The following is a 21,534-nucleotide window of genomic DNA, read 5'->3' as shown; positions in this document are numbered from 1 at the left end:
ATGAATGGTTTGGTAGTAAACTAGGCAGAAATCAATTTCTTTTGCATTTCTTAAACCCATGTTTCCATGGTCTTACATGGAACAGTATTAAAATAAGACAACCTGATTCTCTGGTTTTCACTTCCTTTCTAACCTTTTACATTTATAAGGTTCAGTACCATAAATGTTTCTTAATGGCCATTGTTCCTATCATCTTATAACAAAAAAAAAACTTTCTACTTCGCTTTGCAAGTCATGCAAGAAGCATACTTTGGTAACAGTTTAGGACAAAGAACAGAATACATTTAAGTCACTTCAGTGCTCAATGCCAGTATACAGTATGTCGAAGAGGCATACTGTCAACTTTATGAGGTAGTCCAGATAAGAGGTACATCCAGAATTACTAATTCTAACTTTATTATAAGGTTACGTTAACAGAAACTTACAAGTCTGACAGGACATTTCTCCCTCCCCCACAACTTTTACAGTCCAATAAACTAGGAAAGGTCCCTTCAAAGACTTTTACTATGTCCCATTTCTTCTGCATGCTGAGCTCTTCTTATCTGACATTATCTAGTCTGTGTTTCTTTCCCCAAAGATCATTCTCATATATTTGTAAATTTGTACTGAGGAAAATTGGGCTTGATTCCTGGCCCATTCACATTGCTTTGTATGAGGAGAGAGTCGGGCTTTTGCATTATGTAACAAGTTTCTAACATTGTGACCTTGCACAGTGACAGCAACATCTTAACTTCATCTCTTTCTAGGTGTATGAATGCCTTCATCAGTATATCAAGAGAAGACCTGTCCCATTCATGTCCCAGGCACAAGAATTGATGCATGAGGTGAGATTGCTGGAGTTGAGATTAAGTGCAGTTTCCCTGATGCCTAGTTTTTGCTTTCAATATTACAAGTTCCACAGAAATAAAATAGCTTTGAGTCGATGTTGACTCCTTGTAACTGCTTGGACTACTCCTTGCAGTTTTCTTGGCAAAATTCTTTTTCAGAAATGGGTTGTCCTTGCTTAGTTCTTAGGGCTAAAAGAAAGTTTACCTGCCTGAGGTCCCCCAGCTGGCTTTATACCTAAGGTGGAACTAGAACTCATGGTCTTCTGGTTTCTTAACCTTAACCACTGCACCAAATTGTCCTTTATGTTTTACATAACTGTATTTTATAACCGTCAATGTGCTATTTAAACAATAGTTTAAGTTATATATTTTCAAAATGAAGTATGCTTCTTTTGTTCATAGGTAGTGGAGTTGCTGCATAGAGGACAACAATCTCCAGAAATTAAAGAGCTAAGACGACTTCTACAAGGTCCTCACTTCAAGGTGAATATTGGCCTATGAAATTCTTCAGCATGGAAGAGAAATGTCTCCAATAGAAGATCCTTTACTATTAAGATGCATTGTTGTAAGCTGAGTATTGGCCCAGACCAGTGATTTTATCACTTGAGATACATTAGGTGGTACTGGGAGCTATATTTCCCTGAAGAACATTTTAGCAAAAAGAGTCCAATCTGGCTCCTTTTATTGGCTAGAGAAGAAACAATTGCAGGAAGGGATATTTGCCCTTCTTTTGCAAAAGGAACCCTCAATTATCACAGATTTTTCCCATGGGCCTGGAGAGCTGAACAGCAGCACACTCTGATCTTGTCATCTATGGAAACACTGGCCCCATCCATCCACAAAGCCTTTGGAAAAGAGTTCAGCTTGCCTTCTTCTTGCCAATCAACTGTTTTCTATGTAAGGAGCTTTTGAGAAAGGAGAATACATAATTTTTCCATCTGCCTTTTAAAATTATACAGTTCTGTGCTTTCTACTTAATGTTTGAATGAGACTTAAGTATGTTTTGAAAAAAGCTTTTTTAAGCTCCATAAGTTGCAGAGTTAAAGTTGATTTGAAGATCCCTGATTCTCTGTTATAAAACGTGAGGGTCTCTTTTGAGGCTACCAAAATCTTTTAGCACAAGGAGTGGTTGTTTTTTTCTAACACAAATCCATTGTATTGACATTTGAAAAAGGAAATACTACATTAAGTATCTGGCTTCATATTCCAATTCAAGCGGTCTAATTATATTTGAACTTTGTGAGGTTTGTATGCTAGACCCAAAAAAAAAAAAACCTTCAAATTTTTTGGGCTGAATGGACATACACACACAAAAATAATAATAATAATTGTTAGGTTGAAATTATCTTGTAACTCTTACACCCAAGCATTCCCATTAAAAATGACCTAGCATTTATTTACCCCATCTCTGTGTTTAATCTTTCTCACAGGCCTTGTTATTAGCTCATGATACTGTGGCCCAGAAGGATTTTGAACCTATGCTTCCACCCTTGACAGAAAACCTCCCTGAAAATGAAGAGGCTATGAGGATTGTCTGTCTGGTGAAAAACAATCAACCTCTTGTAATGTTCAATTTCACTTTAGTTTTAATTAGATTCATTCAGTTTGTTTGCTGTGTTTCCATTTGTATTATATTTTCTTAGTCCTTCAGGGCAACTGGTCATCTTAGATAGAGTATGGCAAGTTTACCACTCCACAGACTCTCACAGGGCAGTTCTTATCCCTTCCCCATTCCTCCCATCTTAGAATTTTTATTTTACTCATTTATGTTTGTTTTAAAATATGAAAAAGTATAGGATACAACCGTGATGTGTTGTTGAATTCACAAGAAGAAAACGTTTAAAAAGCAGTCTGCCCTATTTGATGTTTAGTGTAATTCTTTTTTGAGGGAAAGATATTTACGGGTAGCATTTTGTGCTACTTATCTGAGACTAAGGCCACAGGTCCATCTAAGCACATCTAAGCAGACCTGCATAATGAACTAATTAGTCAGATTGTATCATTTGCTTATGTCACCTAAAGCAAAACCATTAGTTCCATGGAACAGGAAAAAAGAAAATTTATGGCGAACCAATCCTGTACAGATAGTCCTTGCTTAATGAACAGTCCCTCAGTGACTGTTCAGAATTGCCACAGACTCTTCAAAAGCTGCATACAACAGCTGCATAAAACTGGGCAGTCACATGACTGCATTTTGGGCACTGGGCAACTGGATCACGTTTCTGGACGGTTTGAATATTCCGTGGTTATGTGACCATGATTTATACTTTTTTGTCAGTTTCTGGCCTTTTGGGATTCTGTCAAAAACACCCATAAAAATAGATGGATTCACTTAACAACCACAGTGTTTGCTTATGGGCATCACATTCACCTAACTGTGGCAATTGCTTAACAATCGCCATAAAAAACCCCCTGTAAAATCAGGTCCAGTCATGTGGGTGCCTCGACTTACAACCCACAAGAGTTACAACTTACAAGAAGTTATGACAGAAATTCTGGGCTCCATTACAGTTGTAAGTCAAGAACTACCTGTATTGAAATTAACATTGAAAACAACATTGACGGATTCTAATAAGTCCCCAGAATCAAGCTTAATTTTATGGCACATGAATGCAGGGAAGTACATAAAGTGGAAGCTATAATCTTAATATATCTAGCAGGCTATAGACTTCCTGTATACCACTACTCACCAAGTGTGTACCTTCTTCTCTTTTTATTCATTTGTTCAGTAGGAAGCAACTCTTCCTTTTCTTCCTCTTCCTTAGGGTGCCACCATTAAACGCCATGAGCTGACAGGTGATATTACAATAGCAAGAGTAATCCATGGAGGTCTGGCAGATAAAAGTGGTAAGGTGAATTTAATACAACTAAAAGTTTAAAAAAAATCACTGGGGAGGTGCAGGGACTAATTTTCAATATGTGCTTTAGAAAGTTCTGTACGGTTCTTGAATGTTCTGAACATGTTTCTTAGTGAAGGTATTCTCTAAATTGTTTTATTATGATTAACTTCCTTCTGCTTATCCCATATTTGCTTTTAGGAGGCAGGGGTTGAGAGACAATATAATAGCACTTCTATTGGAGATTGTGTTCTACAGATAGGGAGATGCATTAGACCAACTCTAGCAGTCAGCTTGTTGTGCTCACCCCAGTGCAAGGTCTCCTGCTCCCTTCAGCTGCTCCCCCACCTGATGACCAAAGTGGAGGGGGCAAGCTATTGAGCTGAAATCTGCTCTTCATCCTTAAAGATAACTCTGATTAAAATAAGGTTTGGATAGTCAAGACACAAATTGTCTGTAATGAAACATTTTAAATTCAGGATGGGGGCAACAGAAATAACTCTAGGTGTTCCTTAGAAATTCAGGCTATTTTTCTTCTCCAATTCTTTGACCAACTGCTTAATATCATTACTGTTTTGTTGTAGGGTTGTTATATGCTGGAGACAAACTTGTAGAGGTGAATAGAATCCCCGTGGAGGGCCTGGAACCCGAGCAAGTCATACACATTCTGGTAATCACAATCAGCTTTCTATTCTTTAAATACCACAACGATACCATGTAAACAATGCAAAAGTGCATGCTTGGAACATAAAGTCATCCTCCAAAGTTATGATTTGGAGCATGGCCTGAAGAAAAAAGCTATAAGGAAGAGATGAGCATTTTCTACCATTTTTCATAGATCCCTCACAACTGTGCAATGTAGTGCCCACAGTTTGGCCAGTCCTATTTTCCCTCCTGCGGACTTTTGTTTCGACTGTACCAAAGAGCAAGGAGGGAACTATTCATATTTCTATTTTTGTAGGAAGTACTTTGTTTTAATTTCAAGGGGTGTTTGACTATTGTTCCCACCACTGCTACTTTCCCCATCTGTTGCTTCTGTCTGCTGCTTGGGGAAAAAGAGTAGGGACTGTGCAACCTAATTCCTTCCTCAGTTGCAACTAGCAGGTGCTGCTTTGTTTTTTAAACACGTTTCCTTACCTTTGCACAATTTGAAAGCTAAAATTTACAGATGGACAGGCATCTTCATATACTATACAGGTAGCCCTTGATGTACAACAATTCATTTAGTGACCATTTTAAGTTACAATGGCACTGAAAAAAAAAGACTTATGGCCATTTTCCACACTTACAACCACTGCAGCATTCCCATGATCCCGTGATCAAAATTTAAACACTTGGCAACTGATTCATATTTATGACGGTTGCAGTGTCCTGGGATCATGTGATCACTTTGTGTGATCTTCTGACAAGCAAAGTTAATGGGGAAGCCCGATTCACTTAACAACCATATTGCTAACTTAACAACTGCAGTGATTCACTTAACAACTATGGCAAGAAAGGTAGTAAAATGGGGCAAAGCTCACTTAAGAACTATTGTTTAGCAACAGAAATTTTGGGCTCAATTGTGGTCCTACGTCAAGGACTATCTGTATACCAATATCATGGTGGATTTTATCCTTCCTGTCAAAAGGGATATCTTCTCATAGAATTATAAATGTATTGATGATCAAATTAAGTTTGCAACAAAAGTAGGCCAAGCGCATTAGATGCCTTTTTCTGAATTCTTGCAGACTCTGTCCCAAAGCACCATCATGTTCAAGCTGATTCCAGGTTCTGATCGAATCATCAGTAATCAAACAACAGTAAGATGCAATGCATAGATTCCTTTCCTTTCCTTCAAATGGTTAATACATGAATCCCTCAGAGTTAGCATTTAGTTAGCATTAAGTTTCTTCATGAGGAGGTTTTGGCTTTAATTATTCTCAATAATCATGTTTATTGATTTGTTGGATCAGATCAAAGATCCAGTTTATTTCCATAGTGATCAGTAAGATGCTACAAGTGAGATGTTAAGGCCCCTATTCCACAACAGCTAGTAACAATTGACAAGTACCTTGAAGGACTAATGTGATACCAATAGAGGTGAATATTTGAAACTCAGGGTTGAAATGAGAGTTCCTTGGTGTTCTCTGAGCATGGTTTGTTTGTTTGTTTTTGGCACATGTTTTATTACCCAAAGTAGGTAGCATTATTGGTGCTAGTGCTAGGGCCAATATGAAACACTCCACCAAATCGTTGAGATATGTCAGACAGGAATAAGAACAGAAAAAAATAGTCTTCCATCATTGCCTAATCAAAACTGTCCTCAAAAACAAATCACCTTGCCTGCAGACTGATCATTTCCTTTTCCTGTGCAGCTTCTTGCTTACCTAGCCTACTGACCTCCAAGATCATTTTATGTTCTTATTATTGATTATGAATTAATATCTATTGCCATGTTTTGACTGCACTTACATCTTGGCTTTTTAAAGCTGACCTTTTATTGTTTGCAGTTATTAAACTTTTACAAATGTATGTCCTTGTCTTTGGAGTGTAACTTCTATGATTAAAAAGAAACCTTGCGTGTTATCCTTCCAGCTCTATGTGCGTGCAATGCGGGATTACTGCCCTCGTCAGGATCCTCTCATTCCATGTGTTGATGCAGGATTGCCATTTAAAAAAGGAGAGATTCTTCAGATTGTAGACCAAAAGGACATCCTGTGGTGGCAGGCAAGGAAAGTCTCCAACCTCAAAGCCTGTGCTGGACTCATCCCTTCCAATCATCTTCTGAAGAGGTATAGAAAATGGGGGTGTATTTATTTTTGCTAATGGGTAACATGTGGAGAACCAACTTATATAAGATGCTTCTATTAACATAGAGAAAATCAGTGTTAGCACCTGATGCAGTTAAAATAGATCAAAATTCCAGGCAAGTTTTGTACATAATACATTGCTGAATAAAAATAGAAAATGTATCTATTTTCCCATGGCAGAAAAGGGTAAAAATAAGCAATCCTGGTGAATTAACTGAATAATGGTGAATTCCTCTTCCATGGCTATGGGCAAAATCTAAAACCCCTTTGCAACAGTGGTCCTCTTCTTCCTATCTATAACTCCCTCAGACTTCCCAACCTGCCATGCAAGAAAGGTAGCAGCTACGTAAAGGTGGATCCTGTACATCTCTGCTTTGGAATAACACCCTATAGTGGTTGATAATGTGCAAATAAAATTTGATGTGACATCATCATATGGACTTGGCTTCCTGACCTTCAGGCAACTAGCTCCTGTGTAGAGAATGCTTTATGACCTTTGCCCACTGGAAGATTTTAATCAGTGCTTTTTTTCTTAAAAAAAAAGGTGCTGGAAGTCACACATATCATACAACCTGCCTTGCCTACCCTACAAGGTTCCATCCCAAAAAGGTGTCGGAACTCCGTTCTGGGCGTTCTATGAGAAAAAAAGACCTGGTTTTAATAGGCTGGACAGAATTAGACTTGTACCACAGAGGTCAAATTCTCCTAAGATAGTCTTTTTCTCTTGTTCTCTTCATTGAGCCAGTGAGTGAGTGCGTGAGTGAGTGAGTGAGAGAGAGATATTTATGCATGTATGATTTATGTAGTTGCTTATCTCACACTAGTGACTCTGGACAGCTTAAGGATTAAAACAAATGAGCCCATCAAACGTAACCCAACGATAAAACAATTAATCCTATTCACCATCAATAGTAGCAGAGTGCATCTACTATCTGATCCAATAACCTAGGAAAATAGTCATGTCTTCAATGTCTAATGAAAAGCCAACAGGGTTGAATCATCCAAATCTCCAGGTGGGTGTTGGTTCAGAGGGCCAGGCTGCCACTAAGAAAGGATCAGGGCTAAATTTAGGGTAAGACCAAGTGGCACAGGCTTAGGTGCCAACTGTTAGGGGGCACCAATACCATATTTCTTTCCAAATCAATGTAAAAATGCTAAACTTTGCATCAGTGAGAGGTGGCACCATCAATCAATGTGTCCTAGGGGTGTCATGTACCTTTGAGCCAGCACTGGTTAGGATGCTGAGGAAAACCAGGGAGAAACCAGCAAAAGAGAGCATTACTCAAAGAAGGATTATAATCCTCTCTTCATGAACTCTAACAAATTTGGGATGATGATGGTGGTGGTGGTGGTGATGATGATGTAAAAAGGGGGGGAATGTATAATATCTGGATCTGTCAGCCAAATGTTTTAGAAGAGACAGTCTTCTTTTCTCCAGGAAAGAATTTCTCTTCTAAGGTTTGTGCCCTGGTTAAGAGCGTAGATGTAGTGGAAATACGGTTTTGAATTCCATGAAATTCATCATAAGACTATAGAAATCCCAAATTCTGTTGAAATCTTTTTCTAATTCTGCAATTTTAGAAAATGTTCCCTTCTTCTGTCTAGGAAACAGCGAGAATTCTGGTGGACTCAGCCCTTCCATCTCCACACTTGCGTCAAATCAATCTGTGAGTATAATAAATTTCTGACGATGAGGTGTGCATGAACTGTTTCTGTAATTAATATTATTTCCTTACTCAATTATTTCTATAGAGTACAATTAGACTACTTAGATTTAGGAGCAAAAATGCTATAGTTTGAATTCCAAACCTGTTAATAATCTTGTCAGTCTAGAAACAGGATTCCTAAGAATATTTAGTCTTAAATATAGGGGAGAACTTTTGGGAAATCATTTACTATGCTTTAGTTTACAAAGGTATAAATGTTATCAGAATAATCTCTGTGTCATTGACTTAGGCATTGAATTATTCATTCATGTCTCTGATGATGTGTATATATTCTTTTTTTATGAATTTCCCATGAATAGTGAATTTTGTGGAAGGTCAGTAATGCTAATTGGATTCCATAAATCTGTATGTATATATGTCTGTATGTAATGAGTGTGTATATATATATATGTATATATGTCACATTAGCTAAGATCTTCAAACTAGTCCTATCTAATATTTTTAATCTCTCTCTGAGATATACTACTCAGAATTCTATAACAATGTTGGGATATAATTTGTCACATAATTGAATGGTCTCTGTTCAAATACAGGTAGTCTTCAACTTATGATCACAATTCAGCCCAAAATTTCAGTTGCTAAGCAAGATAGTTGTTATGTGAGTTTTGCCCCATTTTAGAACCTTTCGTACCACAATTGTTAAGTGAACCATTGCTGTTGTTAAGTTAGCAACACGGTTGTTAAGTGAATCTAGCTTTCCCATTGAGCTTGCATGTCATTAGGGCACGAAAGGTGATTACACAATCCCTAAATGAACTAAATAAACTGTTGTAAGTCAAAGGCTATCTGTATACCACTTGGAGGAATATTCTATGTTTTATCAGAAGTTCATTCTTTGCTATCTAAATGGTATATATACAGTGGCAACCATATGATTTCAAAAGAATGAAGCACAATTCAAAAAGAGAAAAAAAATTCTTTTCGTATCATTTCCATGACTTCTATGACAGATATTTTTAAAAACTATATTCTTAAAAAACTTTCTACAGTCAGTATGGAGAGATTTCAGACTAACAGCTTCCACTCTAACTTTCAATAGAGATTTAAAATACATTAACTTAGAATGTAATGCTTATGCCTTTTAATAAATTATGTTAGTCAGAAAAGACGCTGCCAGACTCTTGATTTTTTTTGTAACCTTACATTAACCAAGCTCTCTTTTGCAGTGTCCTGAATTTACCACTTGATCCCAATCTATTTTCTGCTAAACCCCTGTGTACTATATCTTAGTCATCTTCTCCCTGTCTATAATCCATTTTAATGTATGGGATCTCTCTCCCTCTGTGTGTGAGTGTGTGTATACATGCATCTGTATTCCTGAACCTGTATTTTATTAATACATGAACAAAATAAGTAATCTTGCTCTCTGTGCATTAACTGTTTCATGGTGTCTTAACATTTCTGAAACTGATAAGAATGCATATTCAAATCCAAAATGTTGATTTTAATAATAATTTTAAAGACACATAACATAATTTTGTAACAGTTCAGAAACACATATCAAGCATGAAATTAAATGCTGACTCAAGCAGCTTTAGAAATACTATTTACAAAAAACAAAATGTAGGGATGTATTATCTTCTCTAGCCTTTTTGAGAGCAAATAGATCTGTCCTCTGTATACAGGTAGTCCTTGCTTAATGATTGCCCTGTTTTGTGAGGTTATGATGGAGCTGAAAAAATAACTTTATAACTGGTTTATACACTTATGACCGTCACAGCATCCTGTGGTCTGAGGTCACCATTTGCACACCTCATAGCCAGCTTCCAACAAGCAGAGTGAACGAAGAAGCCAGCGGTAAAGTTGCCTGGTGCCATCATGTAGTACCTCACTTAATAATTGCAAAATGACTCACTTAACCATAGTGGAAGTGAGGTTGTATGATCACTTAACAACTGTGTTGCTTAGCAATGGAGTTGCTGGTCCCAAATGTGGTTAAGCCAGGACTACCTGAGTGTGTAATACACAATCACACATACCCACACAAACTGTGTGAAATTGTCTTTTTACCAGCACTCTTGGACAAATATTGTCTGTGAAATGAAGCAATCAAGCGGGCCAAGTCATCCTTATGGTTCTTCCTTCAGTAGCTTCTTTATTCAGCCATAGGGTTGAATAAAGTTGCTGTCTTCCTCTTGCACCATTCTGTCCACCCATCTGCTCTGATGCTTCCACTGAAAGAGATCAAGGGAACAGAGGGCAAGATAGCTCACCTGTTCTAGAAATGGAGAAGCTGAGATTGACTTATGATTGTAGAGATTGAAAGAGATTGTATAACTACCTCAGAAAAACAAACCCCACTGCAAGGAGGCATCAATCATCTTCTTTAACCATTGGGGCTACTATAATCCCATCCAGGCTCATGTAGTCAATAACTATTCTGGTTTTTCTTTCAACATCTAGGTGAAAGTGCAAAAAAAAAAAAAAAAAGCAATGAGGGCTGAGTAGTCAATGTATTCTGCTCGTTTCAGTGTTGGAGATTTCAAATAGGTACTCTGATGAGCCTCATTTTGTTTTTTATCTTTTCCACTTATATTCCAACTGATGGCTATCAGAATACAGTAATCTTTGCTTTAGTCAAAAGAAAAGCATTGTAGAATGTTGTACGTCATTGTACTATATGAAATAGTAGATAAAATAGGATAAAAACAGCCATAGGGTAGATATTGTTTCTATCTTTATATGAGTTCTCTGAACTCACATATGAACTCATATATTTTCTTTCTCTTGTCTACAACATGTGAGAAGATGACATGCAGATTGATGAGAAGTGTGTAGAAACAGGTAATCACTTTTAGTTTCGATGCATGGAAATTATGTCTTTCATTATTGCAGTTTAAATTAGTCAAAATCCCAATGTGTGTAACCCAGAGGCCAAAAAAAGAACCCATTTGTAGAAGAAATTTAACAAAATGACCTCTAGCAACAATGCAAAATGTTAAAATTATGTGTATGTTGAGAGAGCTATAATTAGAGGCATAGGTGCAGTCATATCAACTGTTGCTTAAGCTAGAGAGAATCATTATTGTGTAGCCTGGTAATGCAGTTCCTTCTTTAGACATACTTGATGTTGAATTTAGAGAGGTCACTATTTGCCACATTTTGACCTAATTCATGGAGCCATGTTCTGCAGCTTTTTTTCTGGCTTTTTTTTTTAAACCATGAACCCAGTTTATGGTTTTAACTTTTGTAATTTTGAACAATTTTATTGCTTGATTTTTTTTAACGGAAAGGCTAAAATAAGATCTAAATAAAAAAAGTTAAAATCTAGTATTGTGATTTTGAATTACTTTTGTAATAGTTGCACAAAGAATTCTCTTGAGCTAATAATAAAGCCATTTTGGTAAACACAGCCCTGTTTTTCATGTTGCAATACAAAAATAATAACCAAAGCCTATGCCATATTGTTAACCCCAACAAGATTTACACTGTCTGCAGAATGCAATTCAATCTGAAATAAGAAATGTGGAGGAAGTGAATTACGTCACCCCTCCTCCCAGATGCCTTTGCCATCATCCAGTTTGGAACCCATTCCACAGCACAAATGCTTTTCAATAAACACCAGAATCAGTCATGGATTTGCCCCATAGATGTGTAATTTGGTGTTACAAAAGAAGATTACAAGAGGATACTGTATAAGCATCTCATTGTATCTTCCTATTGCTGCTGCAATGGGAAATCCTTTCTGATGTGTTGGTTTGTGATTATGTTTGACAAAGACAGCTCTAAAGTAAAATTATTTTGCTATTTCTGCTCCCTGGATGATTTTAAAAGATGAGGAGATTTTTGAATCTGGTAAGTTCCTCCAATGTCCTTTGCTAATGATAAGAATCTCAGAATTATGTAACATAAATGCTCCATTTTTGTATATGTATAATATGTGCATGTTTATAATAGACATTTTCTGAACCTGTCTGAGTATTTTTATAACCAAGTCTAGCAAATGTGAAACAAATTGGCTTCTTTGTCCAAATAATCATCCAAACTTGAATTACAGTAAAAATTGTAATGCTATGCAAGAGACAGAGAAGACAGCTGGAAGCTAATGAGATTACACTGCATAAGCGTAACTGAGTGGCTAATCTATTATTCTTAATGATGGAGTATTCATGTTGATGCTTCCCTATCAGGGTATTTTTGTATGTTAAAATCAGAAATAGTACAGATCAGAGGTATATCTTTCTGCTCACTAAGAACTTACTTAAAATAATTGGAAATATTAGTAATATTATGTTACCTTTTTAAAGAAATTCTTTAAAAAGCAACTGCTTTTCTGCTGTGAATCCTCTCTTGAAGGTTTTTTCCTTCAGATTGTGCAGATAAATTGAAGTGATGTATTTCAGTCATTCTTGTGGATTTCCAGAGTTTGAGTACAAAACCCTCCAGAATGCTATTGTTGTTATTAGTTGCGAAGTCATGTCCGACCCATCGCAACCCCATGGACAATGTTCCTCCAGGCCTTCCTGTCCTCTACCATTTTCTGGAGTCCATTTAAGTTCACACTTACTGCTTCAGTGACTCCATCCAGCCATCTCATTCTCTGTCGTCCCCTTCTTCTATTGCCCTCAATCTTTCCCAGCATTAGGCTCTTCTCTAGTGAGTCCTTCCTTCTCATTAGGTGGCCAAAGTACTTGAGTTTCAACTTCAGGATTTGGCCTTCTAAAGAGCAGTCAGGGTTGATCTCCTCTAGGACTGACCGGTTTGAATGCCTTGCAGTCCAGGGGACTCGCAGGAGTCTTCTCCAGCACCATAGTTCAAAGGCCTCAATTCTTTTGCACTCAGCCTTTCTTATGGTCCAACTTTCACAGCCATATATTGCAACTGGGAAAACCATGGCCTTGACTTTACGTACTTTTGTTGGCAGGGTGATGTCTCTGCTTTTCAATATGCTGTCTAGATTTGCCATAGCTTTCCTCCTCAGGAGCAAGCGTCTTTTAATTTCTTGGCTGCAGTCCCTATCTGAGGTGATCCTGGAGCCCAGGAAGATAAAATCTGTCACTACCTCCATTTCTTCCCCATCTATTGCCAGGAATTGAGAGGGCCGGATGCCATGATCTTGGTTTTCTTAATGTTGAGTTTCAAGTCAACTTTTGCATTCTCCTTCTTCACCCGCATCAAGAGGCTCTTTAGTTCCTCTTTACTTTCTGCCATTAGAGTGGTATACATATACATAGAATGCTATACATGAAGGCAAATCTAAATTTCTTACAACCTTTGAAATGCCAGAAGGTTCAAATTGCTTTAGTTGGGCTAAGAAATTATTAAATGGATCCAATTTTAACAGACTCGTGGTGAAAGTTAAGATAAAAAGACTGACAGTAATGGAGTTATTTTTTAAACAAGCAGACCAAGGGTAAAGAACGAGGTGAAATCTGGAAATGCATCTGACAGATGTAGATTGAGAATGTCTGCTTGGGCTGATGTTGAAGCTGTGTCTGAAGTCATGGGGAAAACAAAGGTGGATGCAATATTGCAAGCTTTTGAGTTTCAGAAACCCTTCATCAAACCGATTCAAAAAAGAAATAGGGAAGAGTTTTGGAGTGATTGATTGTAGAGCCAGGTCTGCACCAGGTTTTTGTGATTAGACAGAGACCTTTAAACATGTAAATGGGGGTCTTGGCAAGGGCAAAGTCCCCTGGTTGCATATCTGAAGATATTCTATTCTTAGAACTAACATGTAACTCTATAGTATAATAGACACGGCTGTATAATCAAAACTTTCCTCTCTTGGGCTCTCTCTTTTCATCTGCTACTGAATTTAGGCAAACTGAATTCTTCCAACTCAAACCTGATACTGATTTTGTGCAATTCTGCCAATAAAGTTTTAATCTGTATAGATTTTATATTCTCCTGGCTATTGCTGCTACTAGATTTTGTCTTTGCTCTTTGTACAAATTGCCGACTTTATGCTGGTCTGATCATGCCAAATAATCTGTATGCTTATATCATGAGTGGCTTGAACTCTTTTAATCTGAGCTTTCTTATCCTTCCATTTTATGCAACGTAACAGAGGAACTTAAAGAAGGTAACTTATCTTTTTATTTTATAGACATTATATTATGGGCAACTGATCACTCCATGAAAAAGGTCAATCAACACATCCTGCTAAAAATATTTGGGGCTTATGTACGTTGATTAGTTAATGTGCTCCTCCAAGCAAAGACAAATGAATATATGCAGTTAACTTACTCTATTGGATGGACATTAAGATATGCTTGACAATGAAACCCTATTTGATCATTTATGAAGTAAGCAATTATCCTGAATGTAGAATTCGTCATAATAATTCTGAATAATTCTTTTAATATATCAAGAAGATTTCTTGCTATGTCCATTAGAGAGTGAAGTCATTAGAATGGAAACCCTTAGAATATGCTAAACTCTTTCCATCTTGGCATATTTGATATGAAGTTAGAACAGCCTTCCCAGCTAGTTTTACTTGCTATATGCTGTGCAAAGAAATCAAATATAGACAGTCCTCACTTAGCGACTGCCTTGAACAGTGACTGTTCACAATTATAATGAAATCATAACTTCGTGACCAATCCTTGCATTGATTACCTTTGCAGGTCTGTAAAACAAAGGAAAGCTGAAGTAAGATCATAGGCACAGTTGCGGTTCCAATTGTGGTCACTAAACAGGGACTACATGTAATAGATAAATCTCTCCACTACCCAGAAAAGGCAGAAATCATATAATTATTCAACTTTCTGGCCATGCCTGCTCACCTCCAAGTCATTTCTAGTTTTCATTCAGGGCAATTTATGGAGATTGAGTCTCTATAGAGAAAGAATATTAATAAACAAAGCTCTATAACAGCAAATTATACAGGTTGAAAGCTAATAAACCAACAGGCAGTTTTAATCGTTATAGAACTGGTACCGTTATGGCTTTGGAAATCAGCTAAGAAAAATCATACTTTACTGCCTTTTTTCCCACTTCCTTTCCAAATTCAACTGCTGCCTTTAGTCTTTGAATCCACATTTATTAAACTAATTTTATAAACATGCTTACTGCAAATGGATCCTACATAGTGTGTTTCATATAGGTTGATCCAATATATACTTTAAAAAACTATTATTCACCATGAATAATAAACCTAAACAAGAATCCAAAGAGAGTGTTATCTTAATTTGATATCACAGAATAATTTGACAATATTTTAAAAATCAAATACTTAAGTTTTATAGTTGAAGGACCTCTGTTGCTTTCACCTTTTTTTAAAAGGCCTGTTTTGAATGCTGAGTTTTTTCCTTTTCCTTGTAATATTACAAATTAAAATTATATTTCTTGTATATGAAAGTCTTAAGGATATTGCTACATTTCTTATTCTTTATTTTGTATCTCTATCTCTCATTTCAGAAGAGGAAGAATTCATTGGATCTGGTCAGCCAGTGTTCATTAGTACGTAGCTGGTTCTGTGACTGGAGAATTGTGTTCAGGGTCACTGGGCTACTAAATAGTTTGTATCTGATGCATTGCATTGGTGCTTTCTTCTTTACTACAGTAATGTATTCCTTTACTTTGCTATTGCTATAGAGGCTTCAAACAAGCCAAATGAAGTACTGTTTTGAAGTGCTGCATATCCACCTCTGACTTCACCTCTAATTGTCACAGCTCCTTTCTATGAATAAAAAGTTTGTGATTAACAGTTTAGTTAGAAAGACATATGACTTCAAGGGGAGCCACTGATAAATCAAGAGAATTTTATTACTGGTTGGTTTCTAAAATAAATACAATGGAAATGGGAAAACTGTCAAGTTAGAACCATTGAAAAATACATTAGTTGCATTGCTTGATTGTAGTTAGATAAACATAATGGAGGCTGGGGACTCTGAAAAACCAAAAGAAGCAGACAAATGCAGTATTAGAATTTCAGTCTTTTAGTTAGCATCAAATGGTCCTAAAATAAGCATTCCTTGTGAGGTTGGTAATAGCCATAAACAGATGGCTTGCTTGTGTTGCATATTTCTGTTGTTTCAAAACCAAAGGAAGAAAGGAAGGATAGCTTTAGCAGAAAAAAAAATCAGGTAATAGACAGACTATTCAAATGAATGATTGAGGATGAGGGATAGATTTGCTAAACAAAGGAGTTTAGACAGACTTATAGAGAATTGCCTTGACCTCACTGAAATGGTAATCTTCTGCTGCCCTTTCCCATAGGGGCTCTCCTAAGCTAAGTCACTTGGTGCTAACACAGAACTACAATTAGGCTTTTGCACATAAGTTTTTTTTAATCTGGATCAACCAGTGCTTACTCAAAGCTACTTTGTTAACAATATGCAATTTTTATGATGTTGGGAGTCTGTGTTTTGATAGAAGTTTAATTCCATTACACTTGTTGAAATAAGCAACAAAATCCAACAACATCCACTTACAACATAGCAAATGGAAACTTCCATGATTGAATGATCATGTGTAAATCTTCCCCTGCAGAAAGGTTTATTAGTATAGAAAAACCCAGTCGTTGGCAAAATATAACTCTCAAGTATATGTGGCTTCTTTCCAACAATAAAAATATTTAACATCTAACATTTTGCAACCCATTTCATAGTACCAAAAATCTGCTGCCTGAATCTGCCACAATTATTCTACTTAATACACCAAAGTAGCAAACATGATACTGTGTTCCTTGTCTCTTCCAGAGAATCTGTTTCTTTGCCATTAACCAAATGGAGGGCATAAGGAAAATTGTGGGATCTTAGGGAGGATAAGAAATTCAAAACTTTGGAATGAATTCTGGAAGGGAACATCTGAAATGCCTCAAATATTGCAGGCTAGCCCTGTGGTTCAATGATCAGTTTCTAAAGATCTCCATATCTATTTCCATTTTCCAGCTGGGTTCCGGAGAAGTATGCGTCTATGCCGTAGGAAATGCAACTACAGTCACCTGACATGTCAGGCACATTGTCTCAACAGCAACAGTTGCTACGGTGCTCTGGCAGCACCTTATGAAGAAGTGATGAGATACCAAAGACAACCTGGTGATCGAAACAGATTAATTGTACTAATAGGTAAATTGCAACAATTAAACTATTCCTTGTTTAAAAAGTGATTATTGTGGCCAAAAAAAAAGAATGCATAAAAGAGAGAAAACTTGCATTAGTTCAAGGAAAAATAATTTCATCATAGTACACATTTTTTTAAAAAAAATGCAAGTATATTGCATCTTTGTAGGACTGGGTCCTCATGATTCAGTGAGAAAACTTTGATTTGTATTCCTTAGTCTGTTTCTTCTATGGAAAATGTCATTATTTTATTATATGTAATTAGGTGGCATAGGATTTTTATTCAATCATGTCTTTCATTAAATACTTAGGTCCTTCAGGTGTTGGAGTGAATGAACTACGGAGACAACTTATTGGTATAAATCCTCACCTGTTTCGAAATGCAGTGCCACGTATGTGATATTTTAACTCTTAAAACATACTAATGGAAGGAAATGAAACATTAGAATTTCACTAATTGTGGTGTGCGTATTAGCCTTTCATTATTTATAGTTACCACTGACTTTTCCCCAAATTAAGAGAAGATCCCAAATAAGCAGCCCAATATAATATGAAGTACTTAGCTTTTCATTAAAGTCTGTTCCAGTAACTATTTAAAAGTATTGCAATAGCCATAATTTGTACTTTTTAAAAATAGATACAACCCGTGCTCAAAAGAGCTATGAAGAGAATGGTCGAGAATATCATTATGTACCAAAAGAAACATTTGAAAATATGGTGTACAATTACAGGTAATTTATTTTTAGATTGACGTTTTTTGTTTTTCTTTCATCAAATTTGAAAATTCTGTGCCCAGATACCAGGATAGGTGGGCAGCAGAGTTAAAAATCTATTTCTGCCAGTTTTCCTATTTGACAAATAAAAATGTCATTTTATACACAAAATATTATTTAATTAATTAATGTTGTACTAGCATTCACTGTGGTAAACATGTAGTAAGAAAGGCAAGCTATTCCGTTGGTTGATTGCTTTCACCATTAAGACATTTCTCCTTGGTTCTAGGTTGCTTCTCTCCTTGGTTAGTTTCCAACCATTGTTTCTTGTCTTGCCTTTTGGTGCTTTAGAAAATAGTTTCATCCCCTCATCTTTGCAGGAGCCCTTCAAATATTGGGAAATGCATTGCTGGAAGGGAACCTTTAAATAATCCAGGGATTGTCTGTTTCTTCCCTAAACAAATAAATCACCTCCCCTTATATGTTTTAGTGTCTCACCAGGAATTTGCTACAGGGTTCATTGGAAAGGACTCTTTATCTCACCTTGTTGAAAACACAATGATTTCCATACTTCTCTTCTTCAATCAATCATTAAATAAACCTCCAATCTGCATTAAATGTGGAGCTTGTTTTTTTTTAAAAAAGCAAGCAAAAGTAGTGTAGTTTGCAGTAGAAAGAAGAGGGCTGTTATCTTACATCTCTCTGAAATACATATATGCACATATAACAGGGGATGCTGCAATAAGTGAGGTAGAAAAAAAATGACAGCATTGACTCCAAGTAAGAGCATTGGAGGACTCTTCTTATCTCCCTAAATACATAACCCCAGACTGCTGCCCCTTCATATTCTGCTTGCATGCTTTCTCCTGGCATTATTAAAAAGATATTCAGTACTTAGCCTCTTTTACAGTTCTTGCTTTGAAACATGCTCATCTTCCTCCTAACTTACCACATTTGCAGAATGTTGGAGTATGGAGAGTACAAGGGACACCTCTATGGGACAAGTATGGATGCAGTACATGCGGTGCTTGATGAAGGGAAGATCTGCATAATGGATTTAGAACCTTACGTGAGTCATAGAAAACCCATAATGTTGAAGATTTAAGCAATCAATCTTGAGTCTGCCCTGAAACATTTTTGGGGGGTGCCTTCAAGTCAGCGTTGACTCTGGCAATTGCTTGATTTGTTGGATAGTTTTTCTAAATACATTTTGTGCAGACATTAATTGGGTAAATAAATATATACTATCAATGTCAGGAACAGAATAGAAATAATAATGTTTAAATATATTAAGAAAATAAACATTGATTGTAACATAATTAGAATTAATAGTTTATGAACAAAATACGGGCTAGAAATTATTAGTGATACCATTTTTGCCACAGATATTCTGGAATTATTATAAATTATAAAACCAGTCCTATTAAGTTGACACATTACATTACTTCTGAATTATAGGTGTTATCTTTTAATCATTTTTAAAAATGTTAATACAAAAATTGGGCAGAATAAATATAATTTGCATGATTGTTTTTATTTTTTTTTATTTTGCAGAATATTCAGTTTGTTCGTACTCTTGAACTGAAACCCTACATTATATTTATTAAACCACCAAGTGTGAGCTGCATGAAGCACACTCGGAAAAATGCTAGGATAATCACTGACTATTATGTGAACATGAAATTTAAGGTAAGATTTGAGAGGAAGGAAATTAGCAATGAGATTTACAAGGCTTTAGCTTAGCTATACCCACTGCTTTGATTTCTGGGTGAAAATACTGTCATTTCACCATTATAAAGGGAAAGTAATTGCAACATTGAATTATTACTTTAACAAGTAAGCATGAATTCAGAATAATGCACTGATTTTAAGAAATTTTGACTTGATTTTGTTGTATAACATATCAAAATCAGCATACGAGCCTTTCTCATTTGCCTAACCCTAAGTACCGGTAACTATTTTCTCTGCTATGTCCTCCTAATGCTCCAAAGTGAAATCATGTTTTCTCTTATTGACAGTTTTGTATCAATCTGACATGCTTCGCCAACCATTGGTTCAGTAAGGTGACCTTTAGGAAATGAGATTATCGCAATATTTATAGGTAGTCCTTGCTTTACACTGGTAATTAAGACCAGCAAATCCTTCACTAAAGAATGTGGTCATAAAGGGTGATATATGACTGGGCCAATTTACAGAGGTAGCTACAGCAATCCCAGTTGCCATTGGTAGGCGAATCCCACAGTCATAGCATCCCACAGTCATGTGTTCACTTGACTGCTGCCAGCTTCCCCATAGACTTCACTCGTTGGAAGCCAACAGTGAAGGTGACAAATGACAATCATATTACCACAGGATGCTGTGACTGTTGTGATAGCAAGCCAGTTGCCAAGCACCTGAACTGTGATCCATGATAACAGGGACATTGCAATGGCTGCCAACAGTAAAGATCTGCTGAAGATCTCCCTTATTCAGCAATGTTGTAACTTTGAACAGTTGCTGACAGAATGGCTGTTCAATGAGGACTACCTAAACTGGCCATTTTAGGCTGGTGCAGCCATACTACCTTCCCTCCAGCCTCTGAGCACCATCCAGGGCTATTCAGTTTCAGGCAGCAAAATAGTCTACGTTTACTACTTCTTGCACATGCCATGTCTCTGGGCCAATCTGCAGCTTGAAACCTGGATTAGCCTGAACAGTGTCCAATTAGGGATTCTAGGATAGGGGCTACATAGGGTTAGCTCCTACTACACGGCTTCCCAGCTTAACTTTCCTCATATCCATCAGTTGTCAAGGCTGCTATTCAACACAGGCTTAGCAGTCCCCCATAATAGCATAAAATCCAGATCTGAAAGAAACTCAACTATCAGTTGATAATTAGGCTCTCTTTGAACATATTGACACTTGCACAAAATCAGAGTGACTTTTAGCAGCCTGCCGGTAGAAGCATCTGGTCACTGCTTGCCTCTTGCCCCAACACCAGTCCAGGTTTAGAGGGATGATTGATAGACGTTTTTCACTAGCTGGTAACTTTCAATGGAAGGGGAGGGGAAAATGTATAGGATCCACCAATCCCTACTCTTAATATGAACTGTTTCCTGTATATGCATTCCAAACAAATAAATGACAGCATTATTACCAATGTTGAGCCTATATAACAGAATTGGTATTATCAATGAGATATTTTTCGGTTCCCTCAAGATCTTGCAGTAGGCCTTTAACTAACCATGAGGAGGAGGCCTATATCTCTTTGCATCCCTTTGAGTATGCATTTGAGAGTTCATCTCTAAAGTCAAAGAACAACAGATCTGGATTGTTATTAAATACAAATATTTCTTTTCTTTATCCACTTGAGAGTACTTTGATTCCAATTCCATTGATAGCTTTCAAGTCCTTTGTTCTCTTTTATGGGAATCAAAATCAGGAACTGTTTTCTAGGCGGTGCTCAATAATAAGTTAGTCTATGATGGCATCAAAAAAAAAAAGAAGCAAACTGGATTTCTTTCATGATGTGTAAACAGTGGCTGTAGCTCTATGTAACCCTAACTAGAGAGCATGTATTAGTATGTTAGAATATCTGGCATTTATTGAGTTAAGTGCTGTTGTTAGTTAGTCAGTCATCTCATTCCTTCC

The 21,534-nt window shown here is 36.7% G+C and overlaps 1 protein-coding gene across 8 annotated transcripts in view; it reads left to right on the top strand.

Moving 5' to 3' along the window:
• MPP4 (membrane palmitoylated protein 4) overlaps positions 1-21,534 on the top strand; it is a 28,520-nt gene that overhangs the window by 5,140 nt on the left and 1,846 nt on the right. For 2 of the 8 annotated variants that reach the window (XM_039354408.1, XM_039354341.1), the window contains 18 exons: positions 747-824; positions 1,230-1,310; positions 2,258-2,389; positions 3,593-3,674; positions 4,249-4,334; positions 5,395-5,466; positions 6,242-6,438; positions 8,062-8,123; positions 8,483-8,497; positions 10,932-10,967; positions 11,958-11,978; positions 14,194-14,208; positions 15,546-15,587; positions 17,021-17,197; positions 17,503-17,583; positions 17,829-17,922; positions 18,865-18,973; positions 19,459-19,593. In XM_039354408.1, the coding sequence (XP_039210342.1) occupies positions 795-824; positions 1,230-1,310; positions 2,258-2,389; positions 3,593-3,674; positions 4,249-4,334; positions 5,395-5,466; positions 6,242-6,438; positions 8,062-8,123; positions 8,483-8,497; positions 10,932-10,967; positions 11,958-11,978; positions 14,194-14,208; positions 15,546-15,587; positions 17,021-17,197; positions 17,503-17,583; positions 17,829-17,922; positions 18,865-18,973; positions 19,459-19,593 (1,467 nt within the window). In that variant the 5' untranslated portion in view covers positions 747-794. The remainder of the gene's footprint in view (positions 1-746; positions 825-1,229; positions 1,311-2,257; positions 2,390-3,592; positions 3,675-4,248; positions 4,335-5,394; positions 5,467-6,241; positions 6,439-8,061; positions 8,124-8,482; positions 8,498-10,931; positions 10,968-11,957; positions 11,979-14,193; positions 14,209-15,545; positions 15,588-17,020; positions 17,198-17,502; positions 17,584-17,828; positions 17,923-18,864; positions 18,974-19,458; positions 19,594-21,534) is intronic. The other 6 variants (XM_039354361.1, XM_039354389.1, XM_039354351.1 and 3 more) reach the window with 6 other exon arrangements.

The sequence above is a fragment of the Crotalus tigris genome, unplaced genomic scaffold (assembly GCF_016545835.1).
Source record: "Crotalus tigris isolate CLP2741 ecotype Arizona unplaced genomic scaffold, ASM1654583v1 scf7180000017568.13789103, whole genome shotgun sequence".
Lineage (NCBI taxonomy): Eukaryota > Metazoa > Chordata > Lepidosauria > Squamata > Viperidae > Crotalus > Crotalus tigris.
The sequence above is the reverse complement of the archived record's forward strand: the minus strand, read 5'-3'. Positions and strand labels throughout refer to the sequence as shown.